At 45.5% G+C, this 19573-nt stretch overlaps 1 protein-coding gene and 1 non-coding gene across 4 annotated transcripts in view; one reads left to right on the forward strand and one right to left on the reverse strand.

Annotated features, from left to right (window-relative positions):
- Positions 1–19573, forward strand: part of LOC142557302 (uncharacterized) — a 189729-nt gene that overhangs the window by 149415 nt on the left and 20741 nt on the right. For all 3 annotated transcript variants that reach the window (XM_075669032.1, XM_075669033.1, XM_075669034.1), the window contains 7 exons: positions 2548–2829; positions 4750–5187; positions 10049–10183; positions 11042–11247; positions 13771–13908; positions 15969–16063; positions 17665–17881. In XM_075669032.1, the coding sequence (XP_075525147.1) occupies positions 2548–2829; positions 4750–5187; positions 10049–10183; positions 11042–11247; positions 13771–13908; positions 15969–16063; positions 17665–17881 (1511 nt within the window). The remainder of the gene's footprint in view (positions 1–2547; positions 2830–4749; positions 5188–10048; positions 10184–11041; positions 11248–13770; positions 13909–15968; positions 16064–17664; positions 17882–19573) is intronic.
- On the reverse strand, positions 15117–15189 carry TRNAS-CGA (transfer RNA serine (anticodon CGA)). The gene has a single exon. It is a non-coding gene; the product is annotated as a tRNA-Ser (tRNA).

Here is a 19573-nt window from a genome sequence, read left to right on the forward strand (position 1 = left end):
AGGAGACGCGCGAAAGCATGGAAAACAAACATCACTGAGTGCATGGGAAAAGAGAAATCGAAGACCACCGGAAGCGTCTTTCGACGACAGCAGGAAAATAACAAAAAAAAAACATTAGAAGTAGATCGTCCCCAGCAGGTTTTGGTAGACGGGCGGAAAGGGCCATGGAAGCGAGTTTTGAAGGCGGCCGATATGCGTGCCGAGAGTAAACAAGGCAAGTACGCCGCAGAACGCAACAGCGTAAACAGACGACATAAACAGGCAGCAGACGACGCGGTGAAGAGTCCTTGGAGGAAACAGACGATCGAAGTGTCTTCCCTCGCATGTAGATTCTTTCCAAGTCCGTGCGAGTAAAGAATGCAGGGAGAACGCCTGTAGCAGTGGCTAGTTGGCGTATTTACCAAGTCAAGTGAATTTATTTGCTCAGCTCTCGATTTGTTGACCGGTGAGTGACGTTTATTTGGCGTGCGAAAGAGACTGCTTAGTCTATTGAGATAGGCTGCCAAAGGCAAAACTCAGAAAGCTTAGCTTTCCGATGTTCGACCAAGAGCTAACCTGTGCGAAGACAGAAAAAAAAAAACGAGAAAGTAGGAAGTCACACACTGGTAGAATTCATTCATTCATTCATTCATTCATTCATTCATTCATTCATTCATTCGCGTTCATTCCGTTATGATTGCCTCCCCTGTAGTGCACTTCAACTGTCCTCCGTCAATCGACTTCATTTTCTGCGTGCAAGCTGTGATTGAGCAGGACAGAAAACTTGGCCAGTTCATACCCACTTAACACGATACCCTGCAACGCTATACGCATGAAAGAAGGGGAATGTTATACACGAGTCACACACGATAATTTAGATTACGATGGAGCCCGATCATGCTCGAAAGTTATTCGCGTGACTGGCGTATAACAGACGAGCATAAGGGAGATCGCGGAAGTTCATGCGCCGTAGGCTCGACATGCGGGTATATATACTGCGTGGTCATTGCAGCTTAATGAAACTTTCTTTCTTTCTTTCTTTCTTTCATTCATTCATTCATTCATTCATTCATTCATTCATTCATTCATTCATTCATTCATCATCATTACATAAGGGGGAGGGGAGCAGTTGTTACATATACAATGGTCGGTAACAACAAAAAAGCAATACAAAGTGCAGGATTCATGTTCAACATTAACATCATTAGAAGCATCAACACTAAGATAGACACAGTGGCTCAAGAACAACTTGGAAACAAAACAAAATACGCATACACATTCAAAAACACGGCAAAGTAACTCAGCTCTTGAAATGTGCTGTTAATAAGTGCCTGAATTTATTAGGTTCTATTTCAGTAACTATGGAATCGGGTAAGTCATTCCACAATGTAATGGAGCTTTCTTTCTTTCTTTCTTTCTTTCTTTCTTTCTTTCTTTTTACGGAGGACAAGGCTTAACGAATACACGTGAACAAGAAGACATAAGTACGGGCGCTGACTTCCAGCTGCTACTGTTTAATAGCATGAGTACTACGGATTGTAAATTGAAGGTGCCTTCAGCAGTACTATGTGCCGGTACTGTGCTTGAACGTTAATCGCGTCGACGTCGACATTCGCCGTGAGATGGATCCTGCCGGAATTCTTTACCTCACCTGACGTTCTCTGCTCGCATACATTTCATTCAGTAAACCTCAACGGTTCTTAAAAGGTTCTTCGTGTGCGTCTTGCCTCCAGCTCGCGTCGTGCCCTTCGCGTTCCAGCGCGAACATGATGCGCCCGAACCTGTAAATTAGGCCGTGGAAAACTTCCACGTGTGCGAGTGTCTCAGAACCACCCGATGTGCAGCGACGTCACAAATACTATAGCCAACGCTCGGTCGCGTCGACTCGCCAGCTTTGTTCTTACCATAGCGTTTCTCACTACATTACCTAGAGGGAAATCTGGCGCTGCTGCGCTGTGGTGTGCATGGGAACGCCGGTATATCGCGACTTCGGATTGGCATCGTTCTCGGAAAGCCAGGCACGCACCGTTCCGTCTGTCACAATTATTAATTTTCTACTAAAAAAGCGCATAAGAAGCTTTTTTTAGCTTTACTATTACACAGAAATATGTTTTCTTTAATTATGACAACTTTTTGTTGCATGTACAGTTATATGAAACGTAAGAAGTATGAGCGCGCCGCTTAAGTATGAGAACAGACAACAACATTCGTACTCGCTTTGGAACAGTTTGTCGTCTGTTCTTGCTTTTCTTCGCTTGGTTATGCATTGTAGGAGAGTAAAGTTCACTGGAAGATGTAATATGCGTGAATGGAAACATATTATAATGATTTTGCTTTAAGAACGCGTTATTTCTGTACCTATATCCACGTTTTAGACGAAGCCTCTTAAAACACCAGCCAACACAAGCCTCGCAGACACATATACCGTCATTCCCATGACGGCACGGCGCCCTCAGGAAACTCCCATAGACGGTGGCGGCAGATTTCCCTCCAGGTGTTATAGTGTGAAACGCTATGGTTCTTACCTATCTTTCACCGTTATTTCTGGTCCTCCCATCTTCAACGCAGATCCCCAGAACACACGTGCAGTCGTGGTGAACGAGACCAGCGTGCGCATCTGCTGGCAGCGACCCCTGTACGGCAACGTGTCCGGCTACGTGGTCAAGTACCGGGCGGCGTCAGAGAACGTCACGTCGTACCTCAACGTGACAACGGGCACCGCCGCCGACAAGTGCGTTTGGGTGCTCAAGCTGCGGCCCTGGACCGACTACGAGTACCGGGTTTACGCCTGGAACGGCCGCGAAGAGGGAATCGGCAGTCCGGTCGACCGATTCGTCACACGAATCGACTGTGAGTGACACACGTCAGCACTCGGGAAGATTGATTGAACTTGAAAGCGCTACGCCTGCGGTGGCATCCCGAGACCAAACGCTGGCCTCATTAAAAAGTACGCATAGTATGCATGTGACGTCACATCCGCTACTGTCGTCTGCTTCCGCTACCTTCCGCCATCTTGGGGAACCTTATCAACATGCGCGCGCATAGGCCTATAGGTTCCCCAACATGGCGCCGCCGTAAACCGGAAGCTGCAGAGTATCCTTGAATGACATACGTGGATACTATGTATAGAAAAAACTTTTAGCAGTTCAGCTTCGCCTACAACGTCAGGTGTGCAGGGTACTTCCTCATCGTCCAAACGGCGCCTACGGCTGCGATGGGGGTGTGGTGGCCAGTCGTGTATCAGGTTAGGCAGCATTCGCATGGTATGACGACGAGAGCGCACCTTTCTGAACGGTTAATTACAGTACCTGGGTTTGTCCTGTTTACCGTTCTTTGTGTTTTTTTTTTCATCTTTTTTTCTTTCTTTGTTTTTTGTCGTTGGTGTGTAATCGACAAGAATTTCACGCTCGTGCGTGGTCTGGCGTGTAACTGACGACAAAAGGTTTCACTGTTTTTTTTCTGTGTGTAGAGCCTAGAATAAGTTTTACGCCCGATAGTCCATATTTGCCTGTTTTCTACCGCGCATACGCGAATCTGCAACCGCTCTTATAAATATGAGTTTGCTTCAACAAAATTCTCATTTGTCAGTGAAGCTCTGTCCGGCCGTTCTTTTTCTTCGTTTCTAATACTTCTTCCGCGCCAGAGCAAAGTTACGACACTTACTAAGACTTCGCATATATCGCGAACTGGTCTACCTATATTTAGGTCCGTTTTCTATAGGTGTCTTATTTCTCAAGTAAATGCCTTTATTCTTCTGGCAGAATAATCTAGACTCTCTCCCATCAAACTCATTGACTTCCCTATCGCGGATTAAAGGAACTGCTTGTAAATTAGTCTAAACTATTGGACGAGCAGTTCTATTGCTCGAAAACTATTACTATTATTAAACTATTACTCGAAAAGGCGGCAGCGCAAAAAGACAAGGACAGAGACGAGGTGACAAGGACGAGAGCTGAACTTCTGACAAACCTGCCGTGGTTGCTCAGCGGCTATGGTGTTGGGCTGCTGAGCACGACGTGGGCGAAATGCTTAGATTTAGTGCTTAGAATAAGCTGCACGTTAAAGGTCCCGTCCGATCCCAGGTGGTCCAAATTATTCCGAAGACCCCCGCTACGGCGCGCCTCATAATCGGATCGGGGTTTTGGCACGTAAAACCCTATAATTTCATTTTAATTTTCACTTGCAGCAAGATTATTGTGAATTATTCCCGAATATATACGTGCTTTCCGAGTCAGGGGTTATCATCTGCGCGTACGTAAGTATTTCAGCTCTTTGTCTGAAAGCGTGATGGATGCCTTGCTGACACATACCTCCCCAATTCTTGAAATCTGTTCAGATTCCGCGATTTCCCGTGTCACGCACGTTTTATACTCTTCTTGATAACGGGAGTGTTTACAAGGTGGGGTGAACAGTCCTTGCAGGTCAGACAATGAGTCGCCAGAAAACCTTCAAAATCTTTTCCCCCAAGCGCATTTTTTGCGTTGTTTGCTTGCTCGATTAACCTATTGTTAATCGGGAGCGCCGTCTTTCTTTTCGCCCTTCTCGGGTTCTGTGCGGCATGCTACTCGTTTCCTGTCAGGAACGCTACCCCATGCAAGTTGACGCCCTGCAAGCTGAGAGTATACCGATAGCGCAGCTGTAAAGAAATGAAATGCAAGCGAAACGATGACGGTTCTTTTTTTTTAAAGGACAAACCAGTGAGAGTTACAGCTTTTCTAACAGTTCATACAAGCTACATCCCGCCTCACGCGACGTTGGGTTACACCGCAGACTGCGTCACGAACGTCTGCAAACACGGCTCGTGCGAGGCCACGGACGCGCGCCCCGGTTACCGATGCGTGTGCGACCCGGGCTTCTACGGCGAGGCGTGCGAGCACTTCGACCCGTGCTCGGAGAACCCGTGCAAGACTTTCGGCACCTGCGTCAACACCAGTCACGGCGAGTACCGCTGCGACTGCTTCACGGGCTTCTCGGGCCGCAACTGCTCCGACTTCAACCCGTGCCTGCTCAAGCCGTCCGCCTGCCTGCACGGAGGCGTGTGCCAGTCCAACGCGTCGCACATGTTCACCTGCATCTGCGTGGACGGCTACTACGGCAAGACGTGCCACCAGTACGACCCGTGCTTCTCGTCCCCGTGCCTGCACGGCGCCCGCTGCCTGAACGAGTCGGACGTCAAGTTCAGCTGCCAGTGCCCGCAGGGATACGCGGGTGAGTGTGCATTGTGTGCGAGGTGCGTTTGCGAATGATGAAATTTTGTGTTGAAATGGTTAGCTAGCGGGGTACGTCCTCGCCTATAATAGCGCGTTTTTTTTTTCTTCAAAACGACTGTAGGTAATCAGTTGAAAGGAGCACTAAGCTACGCAGGTAGCAGAAACATGTTTATCAGAAAGAAGGCTTCGCGATTGACCAACACGATATGCCATCACTGCATTTCAAAGAGAAACTTTCGTTACCTGCCAGCTCTGAAGTTAATAGGAAATGAAATGAAAGAGAATATCACATTCCACAAGGATTTAATCAAAGCTGCAACGAAGTAAAGTGGGCATGCATTGACGTCATCGAGGCTGCTATATTGTAGGGCAGTTATCAAAAAGCTGTACTTTATATTGATCTACCTATCTCCCGCAGCAAAGTGCAAGCTATAAATGGCACTGAAAAATAGCGTAGATGACGTCTCGCGACTACTCGCTATGCTGCATGTCGGTACAAAGCTAAACGATAAAAGAAGAGGAGTGCGTCCAGTAATAGAACAAATAGTAGCGGTCACAGCAGTAAAGAACGCAGTCGCACGCCTATGAAAGTGAATTGCGACGCAAATCAAACACGAACTGTCCGTTGACCTGATTTCGGATAAGTCAATAAAACGGGAGGTTAAAAAACGCAAAGCGGTATCTGTGACACCACGGGACATTGATTTTTTTTCAGGGTAAGTATTAAAAAAAAGCCGCGCCATTGCTTAGTAAAACTGAACAAGAGCGGTTTAATTAGGCCGGCTTTTTGGTGGCTTTTCCACCCCCGACAGTTCTATTAACGCACAATAATCGAGATAGCTAGATGGATGACGGAAGCTGAGGGGCTTGACTTTTAAAGCGAAGCTAGCTTTACTTCTTCGCTGTACTTCACGGCTTGTGGCTGCTGCTGCCTTGCTGATATTATACAACTTTTGTCACTGGGAATGCTCTCTCTCTCACTCTCTCTCTCTCTCAAGAGAGAGAATTTATTTGAAAGAAGTCGGAGAGGTCGGCCTGAGCTAGGCGCGCTCCAGCCTTCCGCTCTGCACAAGGGAAGGGGGAAAGGGGACATGAAGGTGTGATGAGGGATGCTGACGACAAAGAAAGAGGGATGAACAACGGTGAAAGCAAGTTCAACATTCTGGTAACAAACATTCAGAAATGTAATCCACGAAGCCGCCGCCGTGTTCCATATTTTATCCGTGTAGATACTCCTGAAAAGACAATTTGGGTCAATGGGTATCTGTCACTGGGTATGTGAACATTCCTGGCGCCAATGCCTGTCTAAGGGTATGTGCCACTAGGTAGGTTACCCACATAGACAAGCAGAACTAAAAGAACGAACTTAACAAATCGCCAACAGAAAATTGAAATCGGCAACGGAAGCAGGCGGGGTAGAAGGAAGTCGAGTGAAGAAAGGGCCACCACAGAACACTGTTCATTGAGCAAAGAGCGTTGATCGACGTAGGAGTAATGCTGAAGTGAACTCCAGTAGGCATTTCAGTAGACGTTAAAGGAAAGTTCGCTTACATATAACCGATTAGCAGACATGCGTGGGATCCACCAATCTTTATTAAAAACAAAATGATACCAAGGAAAGCATATAGCGGTATTGAACCCTTTGTGTTTCGTAATGCATTGTTCGATATTCAGAAGTGATGTCGAAATTTACGGTAAACCTCAGGCGAAAGGAAGACTAGTGTGGTGGAAAGCGAACTCACAACCTACGCAAGGCGTGCGAGACGCTCTGCTAGTTGAGCCACGGCGTCGGCTGTGCCTCCGTTTACTTGCGCGGACATTAATAGACAGGCATGCATTCATAACCGAGCCACGAGAGTGTTAACCAAGGCCACTCAGTGCCGTAGGGGCCATTTATTATGTAGCTATCCAGTAGCCATGTCCAGCGCTATCGGGTGTCATTTGTTTGCGGCGTGGGATAAATAGTTGGTGAAACCGTTGCTGTAATGCGACCAGTTCAAATCACCTACCGAATGCATCGTAACTTCGTGTGTCATTAGTCAGTCCACTGTTGTGGTCGGTAAAAAAATAAAAAAGAAACACTGGGCCTTTAAAACACCAACATGTTAGAACAAGTGTCTGGTTTAAATGTCCCGAACCGGCTCAGTGGACTATGATCGATGCCGCGTACTTAAGGGCGTTTGACTAAATTTAACGACTTGGTGTTTCTTGACTAGTAAACAAAGCACAGTAGGCGAGCGATTTCACATTCCGTACCACCGCGAAATCAATCAACAATATTTTGTTAATTTGCAAGATATACGAGTATGCAACGTGTAACTGAGGAGCTCTAAGTTTCCCGAGAAGTGACAGCCGACATGCAAGACGGTTCTTTGTAGATTGCGAAGTCGGAAAGGGATAGGATGATCGATTGGGCGACTGAGAGCACGGATCGAATAGCTCAGCTTCTTCCGGCGCAGCGGAAGTGGGGCACTGCGGATGACCACACTCTGCTGACTGCACTGACAAGAATTTACTTAAAGACGGTCTACGCGGGCATTCCATTTGTGGTACCGGCACGGTCCTGTTTCAGCACCTTGCGAAGCTGTTGTGTTCGGATTGTTGTTTCACTAATACTTATGCCCAACAGCTACCGACAAAAATTACCAGAGAGAATGCTCACGCTATAGTGCCTACAAAAATCCGCAAATATGGTGGGTGCGCCAGCGTGGGGAATGATAATAGTGCATGAATTTGCCTAAGCGATGTTATTGACGCGTGAAACAGCTTCGTGACTTTGTAAATTGATCATTTTAAAGATGATATTGCACTATAAATGCAACAATTGCAGCGATTTTTCGTGCGCACCGACACACCACATCAATGCTTTCAGAAAACCATAACTTGGAGTTTAATAAAAAGTGAAGTGCTATAAACTGCACTACAAGAGCGCCTGAAGCCACAAATATGAAAACTAGACAGATCCACGTATACTACCCCTCATGTTGATGCTATCCGAATGCACGCATCCGAGAGTTCTCTGTGGTAATTTTTGTAGGAATCGCTGTGTTTTAATAGACTTTGTGTATACAACCCGTTAAAGCGGCTGTAGGCCACACTAGAGCAGGCTACTTAACGACCACGTCTTGTTAGCGACATTGGTCTGTATACAATGCATAGATTTCACACAACCAAAACGGCACGTCCACGCGAAGGCGAAGCTGTCTAGAAAAATAAATCTGCAGAGAAACGGTAGACTTTACAGATTCATTCTTTAAATGGGTAACGCATCCGGCACTCGTTTGTGATACCACGTGATCAGCCCCTACGTGTTCCGTTATGGCGCTTCAATCATTTATGTCGGGCTACAGCTCGAACGTGTTTTAACTTGTACATTTATTTATTAGAGATAGGCGAAAATAAACGCTTTCCGGGAAGGAATGGAAAAATAAATAATTCTTATGGAATATTGAATATCGAATATTCAAATGGCGACGCATGTAGAAATATTTATTTCGGTATAATTAGGCACCACTCCTGTACTGACTAGAGCAATAGAAATACGGCCAACTATCATGGAGAAAGAATCAGTTGTAAATATAGGATCGCTGATGATAATAAAAAGAGAGTGCACGAATAGCGTTCTAACAACTTCGGAGACTGGTTGCAAGGATGTTTTCTGAGAAATAATGGCTGCTGTGTGACTACCTTTCCGAAGAAGCTAAATAAATTATTGATGAAAAAAAAAGAAAGATCACAAGATGGGGGAGAAACTAAAGCTCTGAAGGACTTGTGTGCCATACACAAAGGTAAAATGGCCGGTTACAAGAAAGCCGTCACGGATTGTAGCCTGCAAGACAAAACTGCCACCTGACTAGATTGTCAATAAAAATAAATGACTCACTACAGATAAAGTTCGGATGTTGTCATGCAGGCTTCTGCCGCTAAAGCGAAAATATAGCTTGGATTACCTACATTGTTTCTGCACTGCCTAGACAACTCTCCTCTTTGTTCGCTCGCGATAACTTGTGGTACTTTGTTAAGCAGAAATGGAACAGTAACCCGCCTTTAATGTTCAGTTGTTGCCAAATATTGGGTCTAGTTTCAAACGTTCGAAAGTTCCGAGTGGTTTCTCATTGACTGCGAATGTATAGTGAGTAGTATACTGTTCTTATTTGAAACAGTGAGTATTCACCCAACCCAATCCTAGCATTTCTCGATTCAGCCCTTAAACCGCGAGTACTAAGCTGACAGAGCTGCCCTGAATGCACAAACAATATCAAACGCGGCAACACTGTACCAGTATACCGCCACGTGTTCTGAAAAGGTACTACGGCTATAACCGTTCCACATACTGAATACTGTGAACAGTGGGTACTGTATAGCCACGTGACATGCCACATTCATTGTGTATGGCAGCTATATCTGTTTTGGAAATTTCGTGATTTAGTGAAGGAGCATACTTAAAAAGACACGTTTACAGATACGTGAGTGATAAGGACACACACATTTCGAACGCACATGGGGATAGTCATCTTCATCTATCTATTGTTCTTTTTTTTTGTGTTTCCTCGCCATGCGGCTGTTACCGCGCATGCGCTATTCCAAACGCTTAGTAAAAAAAAAAAAAAAGCCGAGTCATTGAGCAAGAAATTAATAGCCGCAGGTAAGCGCTTGTCTGCATCCTCATTATTCGTGTTAGTGTTAACGTATTTTTTCTTTCTTTTTTTTCAAGTACGCTGCTTAACCAAATCATGCATTACCGATGCCCGCCGGTACCTGTCAGAAGCACCAAATTCTGTTAAAAGATGATTTCGAGGAATATCGTGAATATCATTGTGTATCCAGTGTTTGCTCCTCCCTTCTCTGTCGAATCTCAGGTGAGCTGTGCCAGGAGAACGTCAACGAATGCCTCTCCAGCCCCTGCAAGAACCGCGGCGAATGCGAAGATGGCATCAACAGCTTCACTTGTCATTGCCCTCAGGGCTACGGCGGACCTGTGTGTGAGCTCAGAGGTGGGTTAGACCGCGGCCATTACTGCGATGCCGTGTGTTTTTTACTATGATCATTTCCATTAAATTAAGTAATATCAGCACGACTCAGCGGTTAATCCTGCACTGAGCTCATTAACTGCCACATCAGCAGTCTCTCACAGCGTGCGCCATTATCTTCTGGAGAATAAATTCCCCCGCAATGCGCACAACGCTGTTTTGCTCCGCTACAGTATAGCGGACCGTGGCCTCCGAAATGCACGCGAAGGTGCCGCCGCTCTTGGAGTCTGCCTCGCGCGCAATACAGCGCACGCATTGCCAAGCAGCCGAATCTGCGCGGTGGCCCGGTGCTTAGCGCTACCCGGCTCGCAACTTGACGTTGCCGCAGGCCGTGGGCTCGCTGCCAGGCACCGGTGGTGGGCTTAATTGTGCTTTAATTAGCCGCGGCGTTATGGCGGAAGGTGACCGGCGGCCTTAGCGAGCCCAGCTGCGAGCTATTAACTGCTTTCGCAGCTATATCGTATGCGGCGAATAAAACCTTGATCAGGTCGCCTACTTCAAATAGCGCCCATTGAGTCTACACAACTTGCAAAGCCCTTTTACTAATTTACTTTTGGATTGTTAATTTCAAGGCAACAGCTGCAATTGGAAATCGAAAGCTTCCGTTCCATGACAGAAGTGTTGCCCATCAGCTGTCCGTGCCTTCTGTTACAAAAATTGCCCACTATTGACCGAGAACAGTGTTGCTCAGCTGCGGGCTTCTAGCGAGTACCGGCGTTTTAGTCCCACGGAATAGATTGCATTCGCTGCGGTTTTCCTTTCTCAATCCTCTGTACACCCCAGTTTTACCTTACTCGTGCCTCGCGCGGTCCTTATCTTCAGACACGTGTCCCGAGGAGTTCCAGCAGACGGACAAAGGCACCTTCCACTGGCAACCCCTTGCGCATGGCTCGGTGGCCAAAGCGGAGTGCCCGTACGGCGCGTACAACCCGGCCAGCGAGTACAAGTACGCGCGACGCAAGTGTCGTCTGCTGGCCGACGGCCAGACGAGCTGGATGAAGGTGTCGGCCCAGCACTGCCGATACAAGGCAAGGAGGACGTTTCTCCCCGCAGTCTCTCTTTTTTTTTTTTCGGAGGTTTCTAAAGACCCTCTACTTACTCCGCCCCGTACTTGTTTGTTTGTTTACAGTCGAACGCCTTTACACCGAAGTGTTTGGGGAGTTCGAAATGATTCGTTATATAGGTGTTTTCCTTGTAAAGGTGTACTACAAAGCTCGCAACAGAACCGGACTAAAATCATGCATTCTTTACACAGGTCGTTTCGTTGTAGAGGCGTCCGTCGTAAACGCGCTACACTGTATCGCGTTTAAAAGATTGTGTGGAGTTTGATGTGTCAAAACCACATTCTCATTACACGGCACGCCGTAGCGGACGAGGAGCCTGGGTTAATTCTGACCGCCCGAGGTTGTTTAATATGCACACCCAATGCATGGTGCACGAGCCTTCTTTGGATTCCGCACCGCCTCCCCTCCCCCCTCGTCGGAATGCGGGCGCCTCCGGCGCGGGGTCGGATGTGCGATCCCGTATGCAGTCTGAATCGCATCAGCCGAGAGCGGCGGGTCGGCCGATTTGGCCGCCTCGTTTCGCATAAGAAAGAAAGGCACGGGCCTGCACAGCAATGCGACTACGCATAGTTCATGCCGCTTGCTAGTTCCATAAGCTATAGCGTAAACAAATGTGGAACCTAGCAGCCACCGCGAGGCAGCTGGTGCGGTCAGCTGGGGCACTCGGCATCGGGCCCCGCGACCTCTCTAGACAAGCTTCATCCACAATGTTCTCAGCAACGCAACGCCTTTGTCCATGAGCGGCCGCAACGGGTTATTCATTCATTCATTCATTCATTCATTCATTCATTCATTCATTCATTCATTCATTCATTCATTCATTCATTCATTCATTCATTTCGAGTGCTCTCAAGGCGCGAATGCGTTACAAAGAACTATCGAAGAAAATACATGTGCGTTCAATTCACCAAGATGCATGGTAAACAGTTGATTCTGTGTTGTTACGATCTGGGATGAGAGTAATGGAAGCAGGAAGGTAGCTCCTGCCGACGCTTGTCCTAAGGATGATAGGTTCGCTAATGTAGCTGGTATGGCAAGCAGGCAATCCTACGCTAAAGTTGAGGCGCGACTTACATAGAATTAGGTACAAGACGGAGACATGAAGACGAATACGTACTATTTTTAAGAAATAACTGGTCCTTTACAATATATGCAATGCACAGCAGAGCTCAATGACATCAATATTTTTTTTTTTTACCGACGGTACCTAATGGAAAAAGGTTTTTACTTGGTTTGATCTATTTTATAACGTCTTGCTTTAACTTTCTTGCCGTCTCGTATATTATTTCCAGATTCAACGCATTTATTTAGGGACTTATGTTTTCGAACGTAGCTTTTATTTTTCTTTTATTTTGCGATTTGTTTTACTTATTGTAAACCACTTCCTGCACAATGCTCTTGCCAAAATGGTATAATAAATAAATAAATAAATAAATAAATAAATAAAAAGAGGCAAGCTCTAGATTCACCGGCGGAGCTTATGCGTGATCGTAATTAATGCCCCGTGAAATAATGATAAATTTTATGGGGCTTCGCGTACCGAAGGCTTTGCGTCACAAGCTATGGAGACGGGGGAGTGGGGGGGGGGGGGGTGCACCTTAGTGAAGGACGCAGGATTAATTTTGACTACCGGGGTTTGCTTTCTTTACGTGCGCTTACACGCACGGGCTTGAGTGTTTTCGCACCACAGTTTCCCCGCCCCCCTTGCGTATGCTCGGGAGGCCGACCGTAAGACTTCGCAGAGAGCACGCAGAGCCCTAAACTAATGCGTGGTTTAAATTTTGTATGCGCCTCCACGCGAGATCGGCCCAGCTAATGGAACAGCCCTTGCCCTGCACCAAGCTTCGTACTCATTCTCTCTCTCTCTCTCTCTCTCTTTGTATTTGTGTGTGCGCGTGTGAGAGCGAGTACTATGGATGGAATTAGGAGCTGCATTTTCCTTCACTATATAAGTCTCCCGTGCATCAAAAAAGAGATGCCGCACGAGAGAGCCTTCGCCATGTAGAATCACGGGGAGCCAATTTCAAGTTTCCTATTTGCACGTGGGAGACTGAATTACAAAAAAAAAAAAAAAAAAAATCTGTAGTAGCGTTTATCGTTCAGCTAGTGCGAGTGTTCATTTGTGCGTAGTTCTACACTCCCAATTAGCAGTGAAATGTTACAGCGATAAATTCTGCTCAGTTTATATTTTAATCGTGTTTTTCTTTACTACGAATGTACTACTTTCCACAGCTGGAAAGCTATGCGATCGACCTGTTGGAATTTCCCTTGGTGCGAAATGCTGCACGGTCTTTTGTGGGGTTTAAAGCAGTTCACAGCATGCAATCCAAAGTGATGGTGCGCGCGAGGGTTTATCGATATAAGTTTCTTGTTTATTTGTACGTGTGGTCTAATTCTGCGCCGCAGCACAACTGAGCTATTTGAACAGCTCGCGACGCGTGCTCGTTTTCATTGGCCGCTTGTATTCCGTTGGTCTTTCCGCCACAGAGCTTCCAGGCAGCCGAGAACGTCACCTCGGAGCTGGAATTCTTGACCCACGACCCAAGAAACATCCGACCGGGCCAGCTGCAGGGCTTCGCGGAAAAGATCGAGCCGGTCGTCGACTACGCGGTCAAGGACATCAAGGTGACGCAGCAACTGCAGAACGCTTCCGTTGCTAAACCACCAGGGAGGGGAGGGGGGGCGCTCAGATTTGTCCAACGTGGAGCACAAACGTCATAACCTGACGTTTTCTTTTTCATTCATGCAGGATCTAAAGCGTCACTAAGGCATAATTACGGAGCGCGGATTGTGATAACGCATGATAAAGCTCGCGATGAAACACAATACGCCGGCGACGTGTTGTGCTTTATCCATAAAGTGAACTATCACGATCGCAGTGTCCAATGAATTCCACGCGACCTTGCTTCGCCTGAAAAATAAAGTTCAAAATATCTGTCTTGTAAATACGGCCCGAACCAAAATAATAACCTCTACCCAAGAAAACTGAGCGGTGGGTTTCAAGAGGTCGGCTGCGCAAAATCAGAGAACACCTAAATCGTCTTTTATAAATATAAACACACAGTAGCTTATTCGTCGAGGTTTGCTTAAGCCTTTAGTCGCTTATCTTATGTTCCAGTTTCGTTAGCGTCATTCCTTCTTTATAACTAGACAAGTCATTTTTCTTCCAATAGATGAAGTTATATATATATATATATGCAAAGGTAACGTGTGTTTTCTACACATTACGGAACACGTAACTGTCACGTATGCGTAAAAAAACAAACAAAGATGGTCCGTACGTATATAGTCCAACTGCCCACAAATGAGAATCTAGAAACATGTATCAGAATACGTATTTGTTGTTATATATATAAAATAAATAGCAGGCATTTGTGCAGAAGTTTTGAATAGAGCTTGTTTGTCTCTCCTATACATAGAACACACATTTCTTCTCGTTTCGCCATGCCATGGTTTACAACCGGTTAAGTAAATTGTGTATCTTCCGAGAGGTCTTACCATCCAGGTTTGGCTTTCGTTAATTCCATGAAGCAATGTTAACGCTAAGCTCCCTCGGCCTCTAGTCTATTGGTGCTTTGGAGGAAGGTCATCGTTTCCTCGTCGAATATATATATATATATATATATATATATATATATATATATATATATATATATATATATATCAACGAGAAGAAAGGGGGTTAACCGAGGGGCCCGATTTTTATTAGTCATATCATAAGAAGCCAACAAACACGGATACCAAGGACAACATAGGGGAAATTACTTGTGCTTAATAAAATGAAGTAATGAACCGATAAATTAATGGAAATTAAAGTGGTTGAAAAAACAACTTGCCGCAGGTGGGAACCGAACCCACAACCTTCGCATTTCGCGTGCGATGCTCTACCAATTGAGCCACCGCGGCGCTGTTTTCCCATCCACTTTCTTGGATATTTATGTGTCCTAGTAGAACCCTGGGAGCCTTAGCCAGCGCCACCACACACAGACCTTGGCGGCGGACGTGGGACGTCCTTTTTGCCGCAGGCGTCACGAGAACGTGATCTTTTTGGGTGAAGGCAACTGGTCAATAAACCCACATATGCTACCTAAAGGCATCAATGTTGCCGGATTCGGGACCCTCGTTATGTAATCAACGAGAAGAAAGGGGGTTAACCGAGGGGCCCGATTTTTATTAGTCATATCATAAGAAGCCAAGAAACACTGACACCAAGGACAACATAGGGGAAATTACTTGTGCTTAATAAAGGAAGTAATGAAACGATAAATTACTGGAAATTAAAGTGGATGAAAAAACAACTTGCCGCAGGTGGGAACCGTAATTGGTAGAGCATCGCACGCGAAATGCGAAGGTTGTGGGTTCGGTTCCCACCTGCGGCAAGTTGTTTTTTCATCCACTTTAATTTCCATTAATTTATCGTTTCATTACTTCATTTATTAAGCACAAGTAAATTCCCCTATGTTGTCCGTGGTGTCAGTGTTTGTTGGCTTCTTATGATATGACTATATATATATATATATATATATATATATATATATATATATATATATCTATATATATGAATGTGAAGATGAGGAGCCGGAGGATCTTTAGCACAAAGGCCGCTAAATTTTTTTTCAGGAAGAACGCAGTTGTCACCTTTTAAAACCTCGTAAAACACCGTGTTTTCACTTTTTCACTTTCAGATTGCACAAGCCATGATTCATGTGATCAGCAATTTCCTAGCTCTCAACGACAGTGTTATCAAAGAAGGAGATGCTGACGGGATTGCGGTCGAAAAGTAAGTTTTTTTTATTATATATATATATATATATATATATATATGTATAGATTTAATAATATATATAATAAATATATGTTTTTTGTAAACAATGTAAAACATTATCGCCGATTGTTCTTAAGCCACACTGCATGCTAAATGGCCTTTGGTTGTCAAGTGTACGTTGTCCAAACTTTTGTTTCATTTGCTGGGCTGTATTTCCCACACAGCATATCATTATGAGTAGTACCAGTATCACATGGCCACTTCCTGTCGCAGTCGAACGTGATCCGGATCGAAATTCATGAACGCAATTGGCTCCCTCCTGCAGCTTGTGTAAAGGAGCCAATCTTGGCCGAGAAATTCCATCCGGGTCGATCGCTATCGAAAGTGCGCAATGTGGCACCCGTATAACTCACATTCGATTGTCTTCGTGTCGGTGTGATATGGTTCGAATTATTATTCTTAATGAGTTCTCTGACTGAATGACTGGTCTCTGTTCGACCATTTGTGACCACTGTACAGATTCCACCTCTATCGTTGGATACATTATCGAGTGTAACAGTGACCCTCTACAACACCTGGGCAATGGACCAGATGAACCTTTTATTTGATGGTTTACGATTTATTAGGTACTAGTTTCTTTGTTTCGGGCAATCATTCTTACACATCGACCCACTGAATCAAGCATGCTCAGCTTAAAGTTATGCATGTAGTTTCTGGCAGATCGCCTCAACATTCAAGACTTATTCCGCTGTCTTAAGACCATTGTATACGGTTTGTTGCTTGACGAGGTTTGCTTCTGTTCCTGCGTCAGGTTTTTGTTCCTCCATATAGAACTAGAATCGTATGCGGTAGAAGAGTAGGGTTCACATATAAAGACAGCTAGTGCTTAGCTTAACTTATTTAAAATAAATGCATGTAATGCAAGTTATGGCTGACTGCTCCTTTCGCCGTACCGTCTCACCCGACTAGCAATTATATTTAACTAATGCAAGATGTCGTAGATGTTGCTTTCAGAACAGAACCCGTAAAGCAAAATCTCCATCTATTATACCGTAAAAGGGTGGCGGCTTATCTGGTTTAATACAGAGATAAGAGGAAAAGAGTAACCGTATTTTTAACCAGAGCTTACCTTCGCTTGGCAACTCCAGCTGTACTGGAGGACCGGGGAATCGGGCTGGAAAAAAGATGTGAGAAAACAACAAGATAAAGAGAAGAAACTGACGGTGCCTGGTGGGAGCACTGTCACACAGTCCGTCCAAGTCAGTGACAGTGATGCAAAAAGAAGCGAATGCTTCGACGATGAGACTTCGTTAGGGAGTTGCAGCTGTGACGAAGAGAAGTCCTGTTGTCGAAACTGTCACCCCAGTGACATTTTGTTCTTTTTTTTGTTATTAAACCAGCGTTATTCTGTTTAATAAGCCATCTTTCTGCGGACGCCTGTCCTGCGTGGGCAGTCTGTCGAAGCGCCACATGTTAGACGAGGTGAAACACCGTTAGAGACTCTTATTCTTATTATCACTGAAAAAAAAAAATTCTACCTCGGTGCCCCTTTTGTGCGGTGGCGAACTTTTGGCCCCGATGCGCTATGTCCGAGTGCCACTGTCGAACACATGCAGGCTGGTCTCGGTCGTGGAGAGGTTCGCCTCCGAGGTCGTCCTCGACTCGGGGGCGCTCATCATCGAGAACGAGAACCTCGTGGTGAAGGCGGTCGCCTGGTCGCCCAAGCTTCTCTCGCAGGGCCGCGACTTCCTCACCTTCTCGCTGCGCTCCAACGGCGACCACTACCTGCACGAGGACTTCTCGGGGGACGCGGAAGAGCAGGAGGGCGGCGACGTGAGTAAAAAAAAAATTATTACTATTACTCGATTAGTAATATTAATATTACTATTACTCGATTAGTAATATTACTATTACTCTTACCTCGATTACTATACGGGGCCTGTCTTGCATCGCTTTGACAGTGTTTTGACAATTGAGGACGACGGAACGAGCTTTGAAAAGAAGAATGATGGGTGTAACGTTAACGGATAAGAAGAGAGAAGATTGGGTGAGGGAACAAACGCGAGTGAATGACGTCTTAGTTGAAATCAAGAAAAAGAAATGGGGGGGGGGGGTGAAATCAAGAAAAAGAAATGGGCATGGGCAGGGCATGTAACGGGGAGGGAAGATAACCGATGGTCATTAAGGGTTACAGACTGTATCCAAGGGAAGGGAAGGGTAGCAAGGGGCGGCAGAAAGTTAGGTGGGCGGATGAGATAAAGATGTTTGCAGGGACAACATGGCCACAATTAGCACATGACGGGGGTAGTTGGAGAAGTATTGGAGAGGCCTTTGCTCTGCAGTGGGCGTAGCCAGGCTGATAATAATAATAATAATAATAATAATAATAATAATAATAATAATAATAATAATAATAATAATAATAATAATAATAATAATAATAATAGTGGTGGTGGTGATGATGATGATGATGATGACAATGTTTAGTCTCCTTACATAGGTATATTTCTTTTATCTGTCAAGATAGAAAGCGATGTCGGCGCACAAGTGTAGGATGCCGGCTACGACTCGGTTCGTGAACGGGTGATAAAGTGGCGCACGTTGTCTGTGTGCATCTCGCGCGCAGTCTTTTTTAGGAGGAAGAGCAACAAAGCCGTGAATACGCGCGCAACGAAGTTACCATATAGCAGTCGAGACGACAACACATTACAAAGAAACACTCAAAGCAACAATGGGAGCCACAGATACGTCACACATTTGCACAGAGACTCTACAAATAAGGAACGCTGGTATAAAGCGACGTTTTAAAAGGAACCGAGAAAGTGACGGGCTATCGCTCTTCTGATAATCCTCTCTAATTATAGCAGATAGTCATCAGCGCAGTAGTTGCGTGCCGATAGTTGCGTGACGGCCCGACCAGGAGCGTGAAAGATATGCAAGTTGAGGTTCGCAAGTTTTTTTTTCATTGGACGATGGTGTACACATTGAATGTTGTATTAACGTGGGATGCTGAAATAGGACAAGGAGTTGCAAGGAGGGTCCCTGGACTGTATTGTTTTATGCCACCATGATGAGCATGTGAAAGAAAAAGAAATGTTTGCGACAATACAAGTCCATTGTGTCTTTATCGATTTATTGATGCAACCTTGAAAGAGCAGGCAATACAAAAGCATGCAAAGCAGTCACGCACATCTAGGTCGATCCGCACACCGTACCATGTGAATGTCTTGTTGCTCTATAGGCCGCTATGTACATTCGGCCACAAAATTTGACGGAACACGAAACCTGAGAAAAGACTGAATATGTGCGCAACTTCACAACGCAGCCCAGTAGTACTCGCATTTACAGCCTCTACCACTGTATGTGAACAGCATGGTGATGTTCGGTTTTACTGACTACTGCCACAGGCCGATCGGAAATCGAGCGTGCTTTTGAGATCCCGTGGTCGCTAAACTTTTGTGGTTGGCTGTATCGACCACACATGCATCTTCTCCCTGTTGCGCAATGACGGAGTTTCGGGCTGCC

The sequence above is a fragment of the Dermacentor variabilis genome, chromosome 9 (assembly GCF_050947875.1).
Source record: "Dermacentor variabilis isolate Ectoservices chromosome 9, ASM5094787v1, whole genome shotgun sequence".
NCBI lineage: Eukaryota > Metazoa > Arthropoda > Arachnida > Ixodida > Ixodidae > Dermacentor > Dermacentor variabilis.